The sequence below is a fragment of the Melospiza georgiana genome, chromosome 4 (genome assembly GCF_028018845.1).
Source record: "Melospiza georgiana isolate bMelGeo1 chromosome 4, bMelGeo1.pri, whole genome shotgun sequence".
Classification (NCBI taxonomy): Eukaryota; Metazoa; Chordata; class Aves; order Passeriformes; family Passerellidae; genus Melospiza; species Melospiza georgiana.
The window spans coordinates 70974104-70993209 of NC_080433.1; the positions used below are offsets into that span (position 1 = coordinate 70974104).

Sequence of the window (19106 nt, forward strand, 5' to 3'; positions counted from 1 at the left end):
TGCAACTGAAAATAAATGGATACCATGGACATTGAGCCTTTCAAAGGAAAAGACCATAAGGTTAAAAATGTAAATAGCTTACCATGAAACACTTCTACAGATTGAATAGTTTTACAGATAACGGTTTTGAAGAGTGGTGTGTCTAACTGCAGAAATGAAAATAATTTAAATAAACAGCTTGTAAGCTGAAGGTTGACTTGCAATGAGATGTTTGACATTGTTAAAAGAAACCAATCTTATCATGTTGATTAATGGAAAAGTCCTGATCTAATTTTATAACACATATTTGAGCTAAATGTTTTTGTTGAAAATTTGAACATTTACTTGAAGGAGGTCTGACAGGCTCCAATGGCAAGGGCAGCTAATGGTCTTGAATGAAATGTTCTGCATGAACTTGGAAATCCTGCTATGAAATGGGTCCTTCAAGCACAAATGTACTTTAACACATACATAGCTTATTCAATTTCATTCAACTAACCCAAAATTCAGTGAAAATCCATGTAAACATATCCACTGGGTAATGTTCAGTGTTTTGTCCTAGAACACTTTTTCCACTGAAAATTATCTTTCTACAATAAAAATTATCAATATTTGTACAGAAAATGGCAGAAATTAATATTATTTTTAAACTGATGGTATTAATTTTCAAATCTCTATATTATGGAAAATAACCAATAATAAAGACATTCGAAAAGACAGATGAAGCAAGAGGGCACTCCAGGGGGAAAGGACACACTGAAAATGACAGGATGCCAAAGCTGCAAGATGCCTATTATCTTAATCAGAAGTATGGCAAAAGTTCTTTATTATCCAACAGGGATATGAAAAAGCACTAGGATGCAATTGAGAAAATAACAGAAAAATCCAGTATGCAATAAAGTGAATCTGCAGTAACAAATAAACAGTACTCATATCCTTAAATTATATTCTGTATGTTAGTATCTTTCAAGACTCAAATTTTGGACATAGCGACAAAAAGGCACTAAATGTACGCAAATATAACTACATTATCTTTTTTCTAGTCTTTCTCACTTCAAAACTAAAACTGAACATACTGTTTGTGAAGGTGATACTACTTTAAATATAGTAATAACTACAGTGCTGGATACTTCAATAATGCATGCACAAAAATTATATTATAGAAGATATAATTCAATCCATTAAGCTGCTCATGATTTTACATGTTATTTCTTGGTAATCAACCATGATACATTTATCAACATGGATATCCCAGTAGTATCCAGATTTTTTACCTTTCTTTTTAATAAATAATCTATTGTGGTTATTAATATTCAGAAAAAAATACTTTGAGTCTTTACTTTTATGCCCTGTCTACCTAAAACTTAACAACTTTATTTCTCTTTCTTCTGAAAGAATCAAATCAATGAAATATTTTTAGAGTATAGATTTATAAGGATTCATCATGTAAGTCTTCTAAAGTGCAATAACACAGGGATATAATTTTTAACCAGTAGAGGTTTTAAAAAAATTATAAGTTAGAGCTAGGCTGCTATAAACTCTGCAAAATTCACAGTTGTGGTATTACTGGCTGGAAATACAAGACATTCTTAAATATGAGGACCAATTATTAAAAAATTAATTTTACAGAAACCAAATTTCTTTTGCAACATTGCAAAGCTGAAAACTAGATTTCTTTCCAGGGGGAAATCTTTCATAACTCTGTTGAGTATATCCCCTATATTAAGCATATTAAACCTCTTAGATATTAAAACCAAGACAAAACAGCAAGACAGTTATAAAAATTTAATGAGCAGAGGGATGGTTCCATAAAAAATATTTCACACTGCCCAAGTGAAAAAAATTGACTGACATCAACGGATATTTTATTTCAATTCCTCATAATTTGTGCTGGTCAAGTATAGAATAAACTCTTGTTATTCGAATACATTATTTTTGTGTAATTTTTTGTCTCTGCGTGTGTATTCTTGGCAATACACGTCAGTTATTTTCTGCAGCTTATATTTTATTACTGGCTTTAGATTACCTCGTCCTCACCTTTAAGGAATTGCACAAGTTTTTGCTTGGCTCATCTTTTTTCAGCACCATGAGATGGCACAGGGGCACAGAGGTGGAGGCAGGAGTTGCCTGCCCAGTTACATTTGCTGTTTGCACAGGGAGACAGAGGGTGTCACCTGCACAGCTCAGAGCAGAGCTGGCACCTTGTGTCAGACCACAGAAGGAAGGAAAAGGGGGAAGGTCATGGTTTCCCTTCTCTTCTCCTCTCCTGCCTCATTTAGATCTCACACTGAACTGAAAAGAACATCTGAGAACAAAAAAAAAAAAAAAGGCAAACTTGTTTGAGGAGAGGAGAAAAAAAAGAATTGACAGGCTCTCAGGGCAATCAAGGAATATTCCAAAGCTTTTGCACTTCCACTTAAAGTATGTTTTAAGAAAGAACATTATTAATTTTCAAATCAATTGGCATTTTCTTGTTAGATATAAATTACTTCAAGCAATTTAGCACTTTTTTTTCATACTAGTTGTATTATCATATCTACTTGTTTAACAATCTGAAGCACCCCTAAGCATTTATTGGTGGATGTTTAAATTATCTTATATTTTTAATAAGTGGAATAATGAAGATATACTGATATTTGGTGTTCTGCTTAGCAGTCTGTATTGCAGAAAAATACAAAGGCAACCATTAGCTATTTTTACCATAAGAACATTGCCAATCATACTGCAGAGCCAACTTTTCCCTCTTGGTACAAGACGGTTCAATACTAATTGCTATTCCAAGCTGTGCATAAGAGAGAAAATGCAGGAAAAGAAATGGAAAGGGATCTGAGGAGCAGCAGCAATCATCTGTTCTCCAAAATAGATTTTGGCAGTATGTAAAGTTTAAACAATTATTACTCAGTCAAGCAGCCTAACAGACACTGGAATCTCAGGACCTGCTATAAAGTCCAAGATAATTCTGGATGCACACCATATTGCTGGTCAAGAAATCTGCAGAGAGAGGCAGCTATGCTGAATGCTAATGATAATCACCACTCCATTATTAAAAAAGTGTTTTTCACACTTCTGCTTTTTTACAAACTGTACAAATTAATGTTATACATTTTGGGAAAAGAAAGTAAATAGGGACACAGAGTTGTTTTGGCATTTTTGTGTTTAAACTCCAGAGTTTTCAAAATCAACAGCAAGGAAAATCTCTCCATTGCATGGTATTCTAATTTGTTGAAGGCACATCACAAAGACCAGCTTAGCCATGTAACACAACTTTGGCTTCTGGTATGGCTTTTCACACCTCACTGTGATATTAAAAATTCTAAACATGTAAGAGATCATATCCTTTAAGAAGATAAATGACATGACTGTATCATGTCATTGGCCCAGGCAGATATATTTTTGGTTATAAGAATAGGAAAGACATGATATAGAAAGCTTGGCATTTGATGGTGCCCAGAGGGGTCACTGTGAAAAAAGTCCACAGCCATGGGTTAGGGCCATGCCTAAGGCCGGTATTGCTCTATTTAAAACTCAAACTCAATATTTTTTAGGTTTGACTTTTTTTAAAAAATAACATGAACAACAATAGCAAAGAGGAAATAAATTAACCATTGTCTCAACTTAAATAGAAAAAATAATTAATAGATTTTATTCTATATATAAAAAAAATAAGGGTTAACACACCAAAATGTGATTTGTTTTTGTGGAATGTGGTTTTCATGGGGAATTGTGTGTCAGTACAACATCCTGACATAGTTACATTTTAGCAATATAGGGGTTCGTTGTAATTAAATCTATCTTAAAATATTTTTTCAATGAAAGTGAAATAGTCTGGAAAAGAGGTTTCTTAAAAAGATATCAATTAGAAGGTAAATTTCTGTATCTGACAAATAGGAACCTAGAAGATCAGGAGGCAACTATTCAGTGCCTTTCTTTAATGAAGTACAGATGTTAATCATGAAATTTGGGATTCTCTGGAAGCGTGCTGAATACTGAAATAGAGAAAACTAGGATGTCTGCATGGGTGCAGATATGCTGTGTTAATATGCTCACTCATAAAAGAAAGTTGGCAGTGGAAATGAAAATATTATTTCTGACAAGCTAGATCAATAAGAATAAAACTGTTTGGAAGTAAAAATAGCACCTGGTAAGAGAAGAACCCTGCAACAACATGAAGAAAATTTATTTCCTAAGGATCATGAAGTAAATCCTGTAACTTCTTTTCATCCCTACAACAAATTACTGTATAGGATTAAAGGCTTCATCATGATAAAGAGAAAATTCCCATAATGAATTGCTAGTGTGTTATGACTGTTTGCTTGAATGTAGTATTTAATTTCCCCAGGTTAAATTACCAGAATAGATGTAAAATATTTAAGAAACAGCTCTAAGCTGTAAAAGTCAAACTTTTATCTTAAAACTTAAAATGTTAAGCTTAAACTGTTATTTGAGAAAACTCTTCAACACAAAATAACAGAGAGAAATGTAAAAATTAGTATCTATTGTTTCCAACTAGAGACAAAAAAAAAAAAAAACCATAGTGCAATTAAAACACTAGAAAAATTATTTTGGGCATAATTTATTCTGTTATATAGTGTCCTTCAAATGTGTCAAAATAAAAACTTATTTTTCAAAAAGATTTAAAATAAAATAATTGCTATTCCAGGAAAGTTTCTGAGTGTTAAGTATCAAGGCTCACATTATGGTCTCTTTCAGTCAGCTCTCACACTAATATATACAAATAAATAAAATCAATCATACTGTTTATAAATAGCCAACCCTTGATTCATTTCAAATAAAGATTTTTCAGTTCAGGGGTAGAATATTTCAGAATACCCACTTTTAGTAGAAACTTGTGTTTAGACAACTGTGTCTCTATGAAAGCCTAAGGTATTTAGGTTCTAAATTTACCACTGAAAAAAAACCCCCTTGCTTTTATTTTGCAGAAACACATGAAAATTTTTATCAAACACCTTTAGACAAAGCAAGTCTGGAAGAGTACCTGGAATTACAATAGAAGTGTGTTTTATTTCTAGTATATACTTTTTGGGATGCATCTTTATTAGGTAGATTGCTTTAAATCTACACTGAGAATTCCTTACTACATCTGTATTTTCCAAGTAACATGTACCTAACCAGTTCCGTCTTTCAAAGAGGAAAAATTTACCTTTGGCCACAAAAAGGTCTTTCCGTATTTTAGCTTATTATCTGAAATTTTGATAACTTTAGACGGAAGTCATGGTCAGCTTGATGTCAAGTGATTATGCTAGACCATCCATCAAATTAAATTAATGGTACTAATCCCAGTACCAAAATATAAATGCCTCCTTGCAATGGAGGATACTGTTCAAGTTGTTTGGCCTTCTGGATTGTGACAGAAACAAGCTTTTTCATCAAGTTAGAAAAGCTATTTCTTTTTGCTGATTATTCAAATAAGAATTTAATTCAGGGAGCTTTAGCAATCTGCCAGGGGCGGAAAAAATCCAACTGTAATTGTCAGAGCATAAAAAGAAATACTGACCCTAGAGTTCTTTACTTAAGCTTCTGCACTGGTATTTTCCTTCCAGGTTTAATATTGAACCAACCAGGCAGTACTTAGGGACTTAGCTGCAACTAACATTTGCTTTATAGTTACCCCAAGCCATAGTCTTTGGTATTTAAAACAGGTTGACACTGAAATTCATTTAAAGGTCTACTTCACTCATTACATGTTTTCACAAATAGCTTTCTGATTAAAATAGCAGAGAAACAACAACAACAAAAAAAAGAACAACAAAAAAACACCACACAGAAGTTACAGTAATCTCACATGCTATTTGCACGAGACATCCATAATATCTATTTCCAAATTTAAAGATGTGAACACACTCAAAATCAGAGACTTGAAACAATAATTTTTCAATCTCTGATGTAGTAAGCATGTGCTATTCATTTACCCCTTACAATAAACCAAGAGAAGATCTTCAGTTTGTCAGCTATAACAAAAAATATATCAAGACCACTCTGCTTAAAATATGCTGCACCAATTAATTTAGGCAATAAAAGCGACTTGGCTGTTTGTAACAGCTATTTAAATTAAATAGAAAAAAAAATGTCCACAAACATTTTATTGTCTTTAGATATTTAAGGAATGTGGATGTAGCATGTCAAAATATTTACACAACCCTTCATCCATATCTGGATTTCTTAATAAATCTCATTTGTTATCCACACATAAGGCCTTCAATGAATAAATGATAGCACAGTTTCTCCTAGTTTATTTAAATTGGGGGTTTCTTTTGGAGGGGTAATATTGTCGCACTCATGGTTTCATTTCCCAGTATTTCTGAGGGTTTTATTCACAGAATCATAGAAAGGGCTGAGTTAGAAGGGACCTTAAAGATCATCGACTTCCAACATTCCTGCCATGTGCTGGACCTCCTTCCACTTGACTGCTGTTCCCAAACGGCATTTCTTTTACTTTCAAGGTCTTAGGCTGAGATACACAAGATTAGCAGAAACTGTATAATATTTTAAAAATTCACCAAGAAATAATATTATGGTCAAGATAAAAACCACTGTAGTATCTAACTCTTTTTTTTTTTCTAATTAGTTCTAAAAGTTTTTATTACCCTTGAGTGATATAATGGAGTACCAGAATGTCAAAATACTTTATCCATAACTAATTATTTACATATATGATGCACCACTAGAAAGACAAAAATTATATCCACTGTCATACTTGATATCAAATAATATATAATAAATACAAGGCTTCAGACAACAGAAAAATTTTGACTGCCATGAAAGGGGAATATGAAGCAACAGTATTTATATTTTATGATTACTAAGGTAGATGAACCATCAATTACTTTTAACTCAATATTTATGCCTCATTTGATGGCTTTGGAGACGGGAAGCCCTTTTTTCTTGCTTGTTGCTGTCCAAATATATTCAAAGTTATGTTGTCATGTTCATGACATATTACTTTCAACTTGACACTTTAATCAGCTCTTCCACACTAATCAAGCAGTGAGTGACATGTGGAAACATCATTTCTGATTTAAAGGGAGTAAAGTAGGAATAACCACACAGAAATAAAGCAAACCTGGTTTGTGTGCTTTGTCTAACACCTCACCTTGTTGTCATCTTAATGCAACAGTTCCCATACCCACTCAGTGATTTCTCATGGACAGTTCCTCACAGCACTGACTTCTGCTTCACAGCAGAAGCTCCAACACTCTTCACAGCACAACCAACAAACTCCAGCTCTCTCCTCACCCAGCTAACCCACTCTTTTGTAGCACTCGTCATCTTATTGGACACAGCTGTGGCCTGTTAAGAGCAGGCCTGTCCCTAATCTTTGGCGATTAGTGCAGCTGCAACTACCTTCTGTAATATCTTTATTTTCTTACATTCTATCCCTCCACATCACCTCAAACCATAACACCAGCACAGACATAGACCTGGAGGAATCACTGCAGCAGATGGGAAAAGTGGATCCCAGACAGCCAGGGCATGTGGTATATCCACTGGGAAGATTAACCCTGCTTTCCTTGTGCCAGGGATTTCCTCTTACTTTTGGCCTGCAGTTCCTATATTCTGCTTAGGGATAAGCAGGGTTCAGTTTTAATGAGGATTTAGAAACAAGACTTCAGCTATTACTAATAGGAGATGCATGACTAATTCCTAGTGCATGTGTTAGAAAGAGGACCTGAGGGTCTCTTCTGTTTTCAGCTGCAGATTGATTTTACTTCAAAACCTAAATGGGCTCTTGAAAAATACTGAATTAAAAGTCTGATCTGGTTCTATTTTATTGGGATTGCCTCCTTGCTTCAATCCTCAGAAACAGGCAAGTAAATTAACTCCTTAGACTTTCTCCTGTCTCTGCATAGGTTTTGGCAAAAGATCCAGGAAAAGAAAAATAATAATAATAAAAAAAGAACTGCTTTCATAATACTTCTTTCTATAATCAAATAACTCACAAAGTAATAACCTGGATGTACTTAATGGATATTTTGTTATGGTGTATTACATATTTTTATGGTGAAATACATGAACTACTTCACAAGAATCTCTTCTTATATTTCAAACAAAGCAAATCACTACATATATAGGAAGAAAAGGATATTATTTTATCGACCACACTAGATTTTAAGTAGGTTGTGCACCATTACAGAATTATTAGACAAAAAAGTTTCCCAATTTAAAAAATATAAGTGGATAGAAATTCATTATTTTATTCAATTTTAAAAATCACTAAAAATCGTAAGCAATAACTACAATATAAATGAAACATAAATAGAAAAAAAAATGGGTAGCATATTGACTATCTTAAAGGTCTCTTCCACTCCTTATGATTCTATGGTTAAGAGTTGAATTCCTAGTTCCATACAGAAAATAATGAATTACATGAAAAAGCATGATTGACAGGCCCAAGTGAAAATCCAGACCACGTGTGGCTCTAACAGTAATTGTCCCTCTCCCCTAGGGACAAGAACCTGCTGCTGCAAGAGGCAAGAGAAGTGAAAACTAATCTCAAGGAGGAATAGGCAAGTCAAATATCTGGTCATTGAAAACTGTTCTGTGAGATTCAAAGAGCAATTCTTTGTTTCTCTTGGCCACCTGCAAAGCACATACAATAAAGGACAAAAAATAAAATCTGCTTGCCAAGGCATAATTCAGTCAAAAAAAATTACTTCCAAGCTGTAAAACTTTTGAACTGTGTCTCTTCCACTGATTTCCTGAAGGATTGATTGTAATTCCTGTGTTGCAAATGCTTCAAAGCAGAGTGGGATTTATACATGGAATTGCAGATAGCATTTTCAAATTTACAGCTGCTCCCTGGTATAGTGGACACTGAAACCTCCCAAGAAATGACAGGTTAGCTCCTGTGAACAGGCAGAAAAATAACAGTGTTCAAGATGCATTATCTGTCTTTCTACAGTTATAAAAATTGCTTGTAGATCATAATGTGAAAAGAACAACACTAAATTCTACTTTTGGAAATCTGTTGGTGAATGACTACCTCACAATTGCTCACTTGCGTTTTCGATGACACATGAACTTTGTAACTATAAAATAGAACCTGGTGAACATTTTGTGTTTATTGACATGAAATCTGTCACTTTTAGGTATTCTCAAGCTGTTATCACTGAAAATTCCATCTGTAACACAAAGTTACCCAGACACACAAGAACATGATTTTTTTGATATAGAATTGTAGATTTCCTGGTAATTTTCTATACTTCTACTTCTCTGGTAATTAATATAAAAACCAGATCCAATAATCACAGACCATATATGCTGCACATGGGCATACATTTCTCCAGAAATGTACATTTCTTTCTGCTATCATCATTTTATTAGATACTAAAGTTGTACCTTTCCTATGGAATTCATAATCTGCCCTCCTTTTCAGATTTATGGGCTGTACAGGAACATTACATAGTATACATTTTTTAAGGGATATGTGTCCTCAGGAATTCCATTTAAGATGTTAAATTCAACACATCAAGGAAACATTTTATGTACTGTTATGATGAAAATCTTATACCAAAGTTCACATGGCATTTACAAATATCCTAATAACTGGAGTTGAGTTTTCCCAACATTTTAACAGTGAAGTATCAATTCTCTTCCAAAAAATGAAAAAAAAAAGGAAATGGCCTGTCACTTCTCTGTAATCCTGCAATTAAGGTGCACTTTAGCACTTATTAAAGCCAGAATCCCAGAATAATCCTTTAGGTCTGTCAGTCAAGCTCATCATATAAGAATACAAGCTACTATGATTCTTTCCCCCATCACAGTGACATTTACATTTTCATCCCTCTGCCATTTATGGAAGCTGCATGCAACTGTGGCCATGAATTTTAAAAAGCTTAGGTCACACTAGGGTCTCTTTCCTCTTGATGAGACTTTAAAAGAGGAAAAAGACTGCATACTTGGAATTAGGACCTTAAATAAAAAACAATCAAAACTTAAAAATAGAAATCATATTTAATTTTTCTCCCTGCCATTTAAAAAATATGCAGCTCCTTTGAATGCTGAAATGTCTTTTTGTTGTATAAAGATTTTTGCTTGATGGTGAGCACAGGGACTTTTTTCCATCTTGAAAGATAACTACTTAGTTTTGAAATACAATTAAAGAATCCTCATCTGTATACGCATATATATATATTTTATTTTTTGCATCGTTTAGAAAGACTTTATGTAAATTCTCTGCCACTCTGTTACTGCAGTTCTAGAAATGCACTGGATGAAATATTGGTACTACCAGCTCACACAGCTTGTTATTTCCCTAAACTGTACCAGCTCATGAGATACTTAAAAATGTTTTCAGAACTCATCCCTGCCTGAGGCCACACTGAGTGTAAAGAAGAGCTGTCAAGAATTGTTTGTATTAAATGTGAACAGCACAGAGAAAGAATGGATCAGATCATCAGAATATGCAAGAGTTTTGTTTCACCTCCAGTTACATTTGTGAAACTCAGATCCAATCCTAACGGATCTCTTTAACTGCAGCACCTACCAATTCACAAAATTAATCATATCCCTAATACGACACATCTGTGAAGTAGCACTGAAAGAAGTAACGGTGACATTAACAGCAAACCTTCACTAAAAATGTAGGAAAACATTGTTTTAAGAATGGGGAACAAATAATGAGCTTAGTTTTAAAATATAAAATCACTTTTTTCACATGCCACTTACAGCCTTCATAAATATCTGTTGGTATGTGGACTGCTGCATGTTGGTAAGATGTTTGCCGTCGGAAAACAGGATCATCTTCAAATACTGGTCTGATTCTCTGGCTGCCAGATTCAGTTTCATTCTTTTCAGGCTTTTAAAAGAAAAATATGTAAAGAGCAAAATATTAAAAAGTGTGCTAAAAACAATGCCACTCAGATTTTCTCTTTTTACGTAAAAAAATCATCATAGCTTTTCTTTCACTGCTGACATTGAACACAATATAACATTTCTATATAAGCACAATTAGTTTCTCCAGGTCAAGGAATATTTATGTATAGTTTGCTTTCAGTTTTTATTTACCCAATGCTTTCAGTGAAATGAAGACCTGCAAAAGAAAAGTATGAGCCTAAACCCCTTACACACTTAAATTTCATAACTGCATGGAATTTTTACACCTATAACACAAGGGAAATTAATTACCTTTTATTACATGTAATAATTTTCACCAAATCTTCAATGTTACTTTTTTTCCTTCTGCAGATTATGTCATAAATCAAAAATCTGAAAATGATACCACACATAAACACTGCATAAACAGATTTTTCAGAAACAGAGGTGTGCATCCAGAAAAAGCAAGGAAATGAAGCCTTAGAATTTCTGATTGAATCAGGTTTCTTTCATTGATTTATATTAAGCACATCTCAGTGAAATTCCATGTACTGGCTACATCTATCCAAGGGGACAGGTCCCAAAGACTCAGGTGCTCACCGTCTGCCTTGGGTTCTAATCTTTTCTCACCTGTCTGCACCCTTATACACATTTCTTGACTCCTTCTAATTCATTCAGTCAGTTTGTACTAGTTCTTAAACATTTTGAAAATCTGAGATTTTTTGAAGTGTGGAACCAAGGAGGTAGTGAAGGCCAAAGAGGAGGTAGGAATGTTTTCAGCTGGAGCCGGAACAAGAGGCCCCATGCCATGGGTCCACTGCCACTTAAAGCAGTAATATAGCAACTATGATACCGAATGATTACTCAGGCCAGCTATTGGAGGCAATTATAAGGGTATTTTTAATACTATAGAGTCATCAGTTTTTGAAAACGTGCTATGCTTGATAAATAGTGTTGACAATGGTCAGTAAGGCATGTGTGTGCTGAGGCCACTCTGTTTATTATCCTTTGTTTATCTATTTATCTATTTATTTATTTATTATTTATTTATGCATTATCTACATATTTATCTATTTCTCTCTTATCTAAGTACAGACAGATAGACTTTAGCTTATCCACAATGCCATGTAATGAAATTGCCTATGTTTTCTCATCTGCTTCATCTCAATGTCACAGAACAAGTATACGCCCTTTTAAGTAAAGTTTCAAATGCTGCCTGAAGTAAGCCTAAAAACCTGGGTGGGTTTTAAAGAACTGATTTCCTTTAGAAATTCAGAGGGCAGAACTCTAGCCAGTGACAGCCACCGATTTCAACAACCCAGCAGTGTTGTGCTCATCACTGCAGGCTGCCTTCAGAGTGAATGAAGAGGAATGGGAAAGTTTGGAGTGCAATTCATCTTATCCTAATTAGACACCTATTTTCCCATGACATGAATCATGCTTTAGAAGTGCCTCCTCGTTTTGATTGATTGTAGAAGTAGCTCCAGTGCAAATCACCTGGATGTAGAAGTCAGCAATACAGCTGCCTAGAATTAGGTGAGATGAATCTCACAAGTCTACTAAACTTCCAGAAGAAAAGAAGCTGGATACTCATTTTGATTATTTTTATGCAGCATAGCTATTACATCCTATGCTGACAAGCTCAATTTGTTATAAAGGATTTAACCCCATTCTGGGAATGAGTAAGAGTTTGGGAGGGTCAGCTGTGAAGATGATCAAAGAGATATTCCTTTGTAATGATTTTATGCTTAATACTACAAGCTCAGAGAAATGAGGAGAGAGGGGACATTCATCATGAAGGTGGAGTATCTGTGGAGCAACTGCTGTGTGTCCTAAGATCTTACTTCCCAAAAAGTGTTTGGACATTGCCTGCTGGTGGGAAGTAAAGAAGAAATCTTTTTTATTTCCATGGCTTTAATGTTTGGAACTTGCTTTTCTTTATTAAACTGTCTTTATCTCAATCCATGAGTATTTTACGATCTTATTTTCTTACCCCTCCACTGCTGGAGGGGGGTGGTACAGGAGAATGTGACAGACAGCTTTGTGGGCAGCCAGCAGCCAAACAAGGCTCTCAACCATTATAACTTACTTGGAAGGGTGGAGACTAAAGCCAGGATCAGTAGCAGTTTATGCTTTGTATGATTTGAAATGACACAGCATTATGACAGCTTCAGACAATGTAATTTGGTTCCATTTTTCACAGATTTTTGTTGTGTTGTTTGCTTCGGTGTTTTTTCCTTCTATATTATCCCACATGTTTTTTTCATGCCCCACAACTGGCATGCATAACATTTCACAAATTCTGGTGTTCTTTTCATAAGTTAACTTTTAGCTTCAAGTTGCTCAAAGTAATGACTTTGTCTAATTATGCAAATACAATCTCAATAGTCAATCATTCATGTGGCAAAATCTCCCTTCTGTTGGAAAGTCATTTGATTAAAAAAACATTGTAAAAGTCTTATTTCTAAAAATTAGTAGCAACGACTACAAACCCTCAAGGCTTTCACAGTACAATTCAGAATTTCACTTCAGAAAATAATTGAGGACCATGAGGCCACAAAACCATACTGAAATACCTGAATGAGTGAATGTAAAAATATTTAATTCAACTAAATTCCCACAAGAAATACATGGGAGGGAAAGGGTATGGTAAAAAAGAAAGGGTGTGAACATAGAATCAAAGAATATCCTGAGCTGGAATGGACTGACTAGCCAAAGTTCATCAAAGTTCAGCTTCTGGCCCTACAAAAAACAATCTCAAGGATCACACATTTTTCCATCCAGTCCATCTCAGCAGGTCTTGTACAGAAGTTTTTGTATTACAATACATTTAGATTTTTGCTTGAAATTCCTGAAGCATCACAACATAAAAGGATTATGTTTCTTCTATTTGGTATTTCATTTTAATTCCAATAAATAACTACATCCTTTCAGTCTTTCCATTCATTCATATGCTATGAAAGAAGCTTTATGTCTACTGCCAAAATCTGATTAAACTTTGTTGAAATTGAAACCACTTAATTAATTATGACCTGAATGCCCTAAAATAAAATAAAAAAATCTACTTCTCACATTTTTAAGAGCACACACACACACTGAGGTCCCCCTGAAAAAAACTGTGACTCACTCTGTTGTCATTCCTACCAATATTCCATGATATCAAATAAAAAAAAATTAATCTAAAAACTCTTCTCAACTTCATTAATGCAGGCAATGGATTTAAAACTACATAAAGTAATGTAGATGCTTTCACACTGCTCTCATTGACCTTCGTGGCAGTATTTTATGATGTACAGCTCTGACACTGAAATAACACATCAATCTGCCCAAATATCAAACACAAAAAATAACAAAATCCTTTAAAAATTTTGAAGTTACCCTCACACAGGAACAATTTGTTCTGTAAATCTAAATGGTGTCTGAACTAGTTCTGTACACAACAGGTAAGTATCGGAACCATTATTGGTAAATTAGTGCTGAACTTCTCCTGACAAGACAAAATTTATACTATAGTGGATTCTTCTACAGAAAATAAATCTAATTGGTTTTAATTTGAAAACTTTTGAATTTCAAGTAGCTTATATAAAAAAAAAAAAAAAAAGGAAAAAGGAAAAAAAGGAATGATTAAAAAGGAAAACCTCAATGTTATTAAATATTTTAATCTTGCATTTCTATGAAAAGCCTGACAGATTGTGGTGTCAGTGGGTACAGTTTTATACCCTGTTAAACTTTCTTCTCAGAAAAGCAGCAAAACACCTATTTTGATGGAAAGTGATCCAGCATGTGAATATAATTAAAACCCAACTCCAACCAATTTCTCTCTCAAGTCAGGAGCTGAAATGCAATCAATACTGGCACAGAAAAATCCCACAGGAGACAGTGGCTGAAGATTAATTTTCTATCCATTCAAACCTGGCCTTCACTTATTGCATTACATTGTTACCTACCACTGACAGTCAGCAAAATAACTCACTCATTTCGCTGCAATGAATTTCCAGACCAATTTCTTCCTCCCTTGAGAGGTAGATAAAATTCATTTCTCTTTTCAGTTCACATTTGTGCCATTTTAAGGCTTTTTTTTTTTTTTTTTTGTTAATAAATAAAGTTGGGTTTTTTTATGTGTCTATCATTCACCATCAGGATAAAAGGAAATTGATACAGCAGCTAAAACACAAGAAATGAGTTGTTTTGCGGCTATTCTTTGTGATTATTTCTAAATCTTTCTTGGCACGATGTCCAATAAACTGAAGGGTACCTTCTGCATCATTTTATAAGCCAAGTACACAACAGAAATAATGCAACTTCTCTCTAGAGGGCTTTCTGAACATAAATTAATGTATTTACATGAGTTAACTGGAAGCTTTATGCAAAGAAGTTTTACTGAAATATTTGTTTAAAAAAGAAAACATCCCTTAAAACAAAATTGACAAAGATCATTTCGAGAAATTGTGACATAGTCCAGCTGCCCATTTCACTGCAGCCAAACTTTTCCTGATTCCTGTCCACAGAATTCAGTTACTTTCCATCATCACAGTTGTAAAAAGATGAGTGGATTTTCTATCTCTACTAATATATTTTCATTTAGTTGAAAAATACTGGTTATTGTGGAAATGAGAATGCTTTTCCATTAGTATAAAAATTATTTTTGCTTTTTGCAGATGTTGAAAACACAACCAGAAAGCTGACATTATTTACAAAAAAAAACCCCAAAACATCAGCAAAACACAGAAAAACTCACCACCAAAGTGAAGCAATCTTCAGTTGTTTTCTGAAAGCAGATTCTTTTCAGAAACAATTTAGAAGTTGCTCAAAGCATAACAGTAGATTTAGCATCATGATGAAAGAATAAAAGTAGATTTCTTTCAATTCCTGAACTGATATTCAGCCATTAACAATGACACCTGCCTGCTTTCATATTTACGTAAAACAGAAAAGAATTGGTTGCTGGTATTTTCCATTGCCTTCATATCCAGGGACTGTGTTCTGCATAAAATCTCACTCTCCCTACCACCACCATTTTAAAAAATTAATGTAAAGATGGAATTATAATCATTGTAAATAATAAATACCCAAATTTCTTCCTCAGTGAAATTTATTCCTGTCTTACCTTGCAGAATTCTGGAAGTTTTATATTTCCGTCTCTAGCTTTCAGCCTGGGTTTTATTTCTGAAAATCTGCTGAAATTTCTAAATGTAAAATTTTAAGCAATTGGGGCTCACTTCTTTTAATTAACTCACAGATCTACTCTGTACAAATGAAATTGTCACATACAAAATAAGCACAGAATTTCTCCTAAGCTCAGTTCTGTACTCTTTTATTCTTTTTCTATTTTCCTGGCTTTTTTCCTCCCTGAGGAAAATAATCCAGTAGAACCTCATACAAAACCCCTCTGAAAATGCCTGTGGCCCCATTAAAAAGTTAAAGCTGGACCTAAGAGAGAGAGTAAAATGGGACATTGCTGGAAGCACACAGCTCAGCAAATGCCTGCAGTAAGCAAGGACTGGGGGCAGCTCTTCTTAGGACTCGGAGTTAATTTTCAAGAGCAGCTAGAATAAATTTCTAATAGCCACAGCACTTTTACAGCATTTTAGATAATGTAATGAGAGCATTGCCTTCTGATAACATTTTTTATTTCCTTTTCACTGTGATTTCCCAGTTGTGGGAAGATTGCTGAGTGCATTCAGGTGGTTGTGATGGAACTGTGAAGAGTTTATTTTGTTTTCACTCTGTGTCAGTGGGGGACTCAGGTCTTCCCTTTGCAACATGATGATTTTAAGTGACATCCTTCTGCCTACTCTTAGGGACAAAACAATTAAAAGGCTTACAAATAAAACAAGAAAACAGTTGGCTCAGAAGAACCAAAATATTTTTCCGTCACACAACAGGGAGGTGTTAAACATAAGAATGTATGCATACACATATTCACATATATAAACATAAGCATTTTTTTTTTCAAATATAAGTAGGGTTTGGGTAGCTTCAGAATGGGAACTAGGAGGGAATTTAGTGAGGAAATAATTTATATTTGCATCTCTCAGTGTGCCATCCTCAAGGGTCCTTATATTTAACGGAGATAAGAGTTGCTTTCACTATTTTCAATGTTTTCATATGCTTCTAATGGGTCAGTTGATTACTCAAAGTCAATGATAAAACAAATGGAACTCTGGATTGAGTGTTGATATTTAAAACAAATATAAATTTTCTTATAGAAGTAATTTAATTTCCAGCATTCTGCCAACTGAGTACGTACCAAATACAAAGTCACAATAATGTAAAAGTATTTATTTGCCTCTTCGGCTAATTTTATAATGCAGTTATCTTTTGTCTATGATAATTTCTGTACAGCTACTTACAGGCTTGTCCCTGTCTACTGTATACAAGACTATATCATATTTTATGGATAGCACAAAACCATGTGGGGAGGTTATGCATTCATTTATCTAACTTTTATGGTTCACAGTTTCTGATCAGAACTTTTAGATAGGCACAACATTATTATATATCTCAAACATAATAGTGTTTTCTTTTTATTTGCATTTTGAACTATTCACAGAATTCAATGCTTCATAACTTTGGTTTCATGAATTAATGAATCCCTGCTGAAATTAATTGATCAAATGTAAAGACCTGAAAATTTGAGGACTTTTTACTTTTTTGTCTCTTGATACAAGACAAAGGGCAATAGTTTGCAACAAAAAAAGGGTAGATTTTGACGATATAAGAAATAAGTATTGAGAAATTAGGGTGGTAAAACGCTGGGAAAGGTTGCCCAGAGAAGTGGTAGATACCTCCATCTATGGAAACATTCAAGGTAAACATTCAAAAATTCCACTCTATGGAAACATTCAACAGGCAAACATTCAAGACCTCCATCTATGGAAACATTCAAGGTTGGGTTGGTTTGGTCTCTAAACAACCTGATCTAGTTCATGATGTCCCTGCTTATTGCATAGGCTTGGAATAGATGAACTTTAAAAGTTCCTTCCAATCAAAACTATTTCATGATCCTGTGAAAATATTGTAACATTTCAATGAGTTATATTCTATAGAAACAGAGGAAAACATCTGGGTTTTCTCAATTTCTTCAGGTGGAAAGATTTTCAGAATAGAAATCTAAGCTTCTGGAAGTCTTCTGTTTAAAAGAGTTGACAACTATGAGGGTGCCTTAAATACCATAATTCAGGTAATTATATACTTCTATAATTTTCTTAATTTCTGACAAAAAAGGAACATTTATAAGGTATAATTTTTCAATAAGCTAAAAGAAACCTTTAGGATTAAAATATAGTAATAAAGAAATTGATGAAAATTTCTTTTTTTAATTATTACAGATTGGATGTGACCTTCACTACAATGCTACACAGAGTCTGCTGCAGTAATATCAGTATGCAAAAATTAATTTCTGTCCTGTCCTATTTTCTCTTGAGCTACAATGACAGGTAAAATGAAATGTGTATTTAAATATTTAAGCACATAAGAAATGTAAGACTTATTCATCTTCCCAAAGATAAATGTGACTTCCCCACCCCGAGGTCACTGAGAACCTCTCCAATTCCCGGAGCGTTTCAGGGATGATGGAGAGCTGCCTCACAATGATATGACAACCACTGGATCCATCTCATCTGCTCCCAAGGACACACGTATGTCTGATTAGCCTCAGTGGTCCCTAACTCTATCCCTTCCATTCCTGAAGGTTCAGGCAACATCTCCCTATCTTTCCTGAGTTATATATCCTGCTCATGAGATTGGGGATCGTGACGTGTAATCCCACCTGGGTGTCCCAGCCCAGTCCTCTTCTGTGACCGTGGTCACAGGGGTTCTTGGATGAGGGAAGAGACGAAAATGTTGACTTCATGTTCAGAAGGCTTGATTTATTATTTTATTATATATATATATTACATTAAAACTATACTAAAAAGAAATAGAAGGAAAAGGTTCATCTCAGAAGGCTAGCAAAGGATAGAATAGAAAAAAATTATAACAAAAGCCAGCTGTCTGGGACTCTGTCTGAGATAGCTCGTCCTTGATTGGCCATTAATTGGAAACATCCAAGATGGGCCTATCACAGATGCACCTGTTGCGTTCCACAGCAGCAGATAATCATTGTTTACATTCTGTTGCTGAAACTTCTCAGCAGGAAAAATCCTAATGAAAGCACTTTTATGAAAAGATGCCTGCGACACTCTTCCACATGGGGTGATGGTCTGGGAAAATTCAGGGCTTTGTGACCAAGGTGTTCACCAAGAGTGATCTTCCTGCCTGCCCTTAAAAATAATCAGGTGCTGCACAGATCC

General features: G+C 34.4%; 1 protein-coding gene across 4 annotated transcripts in view; it reads right to left on the reverse strand.

The window, feature by feature from the left end:
• CACNA2D1 (calcium voltage-gated channel auxiliary subunit alpha2delta 1) overlaps positions 1–19106 on the reverse strand; it is a 360232-nt gene that overhangs the window by 140028 nt on the left and 201098 nt on the right. For all 4 annotated transcript variants that reach the window (XM_058023720.1, XM_058023719.1, XM_058023722.1 and 1 more), the window contains exon 6: positions 10666–10795. In XM_058023720.1, the coding sequence (XP_057879703.1) occupies positions 10666–10795 (130 nt within the window). The remainder of the gene's footprint in view (positions 1–10665; positions 10796–19106) is intronic.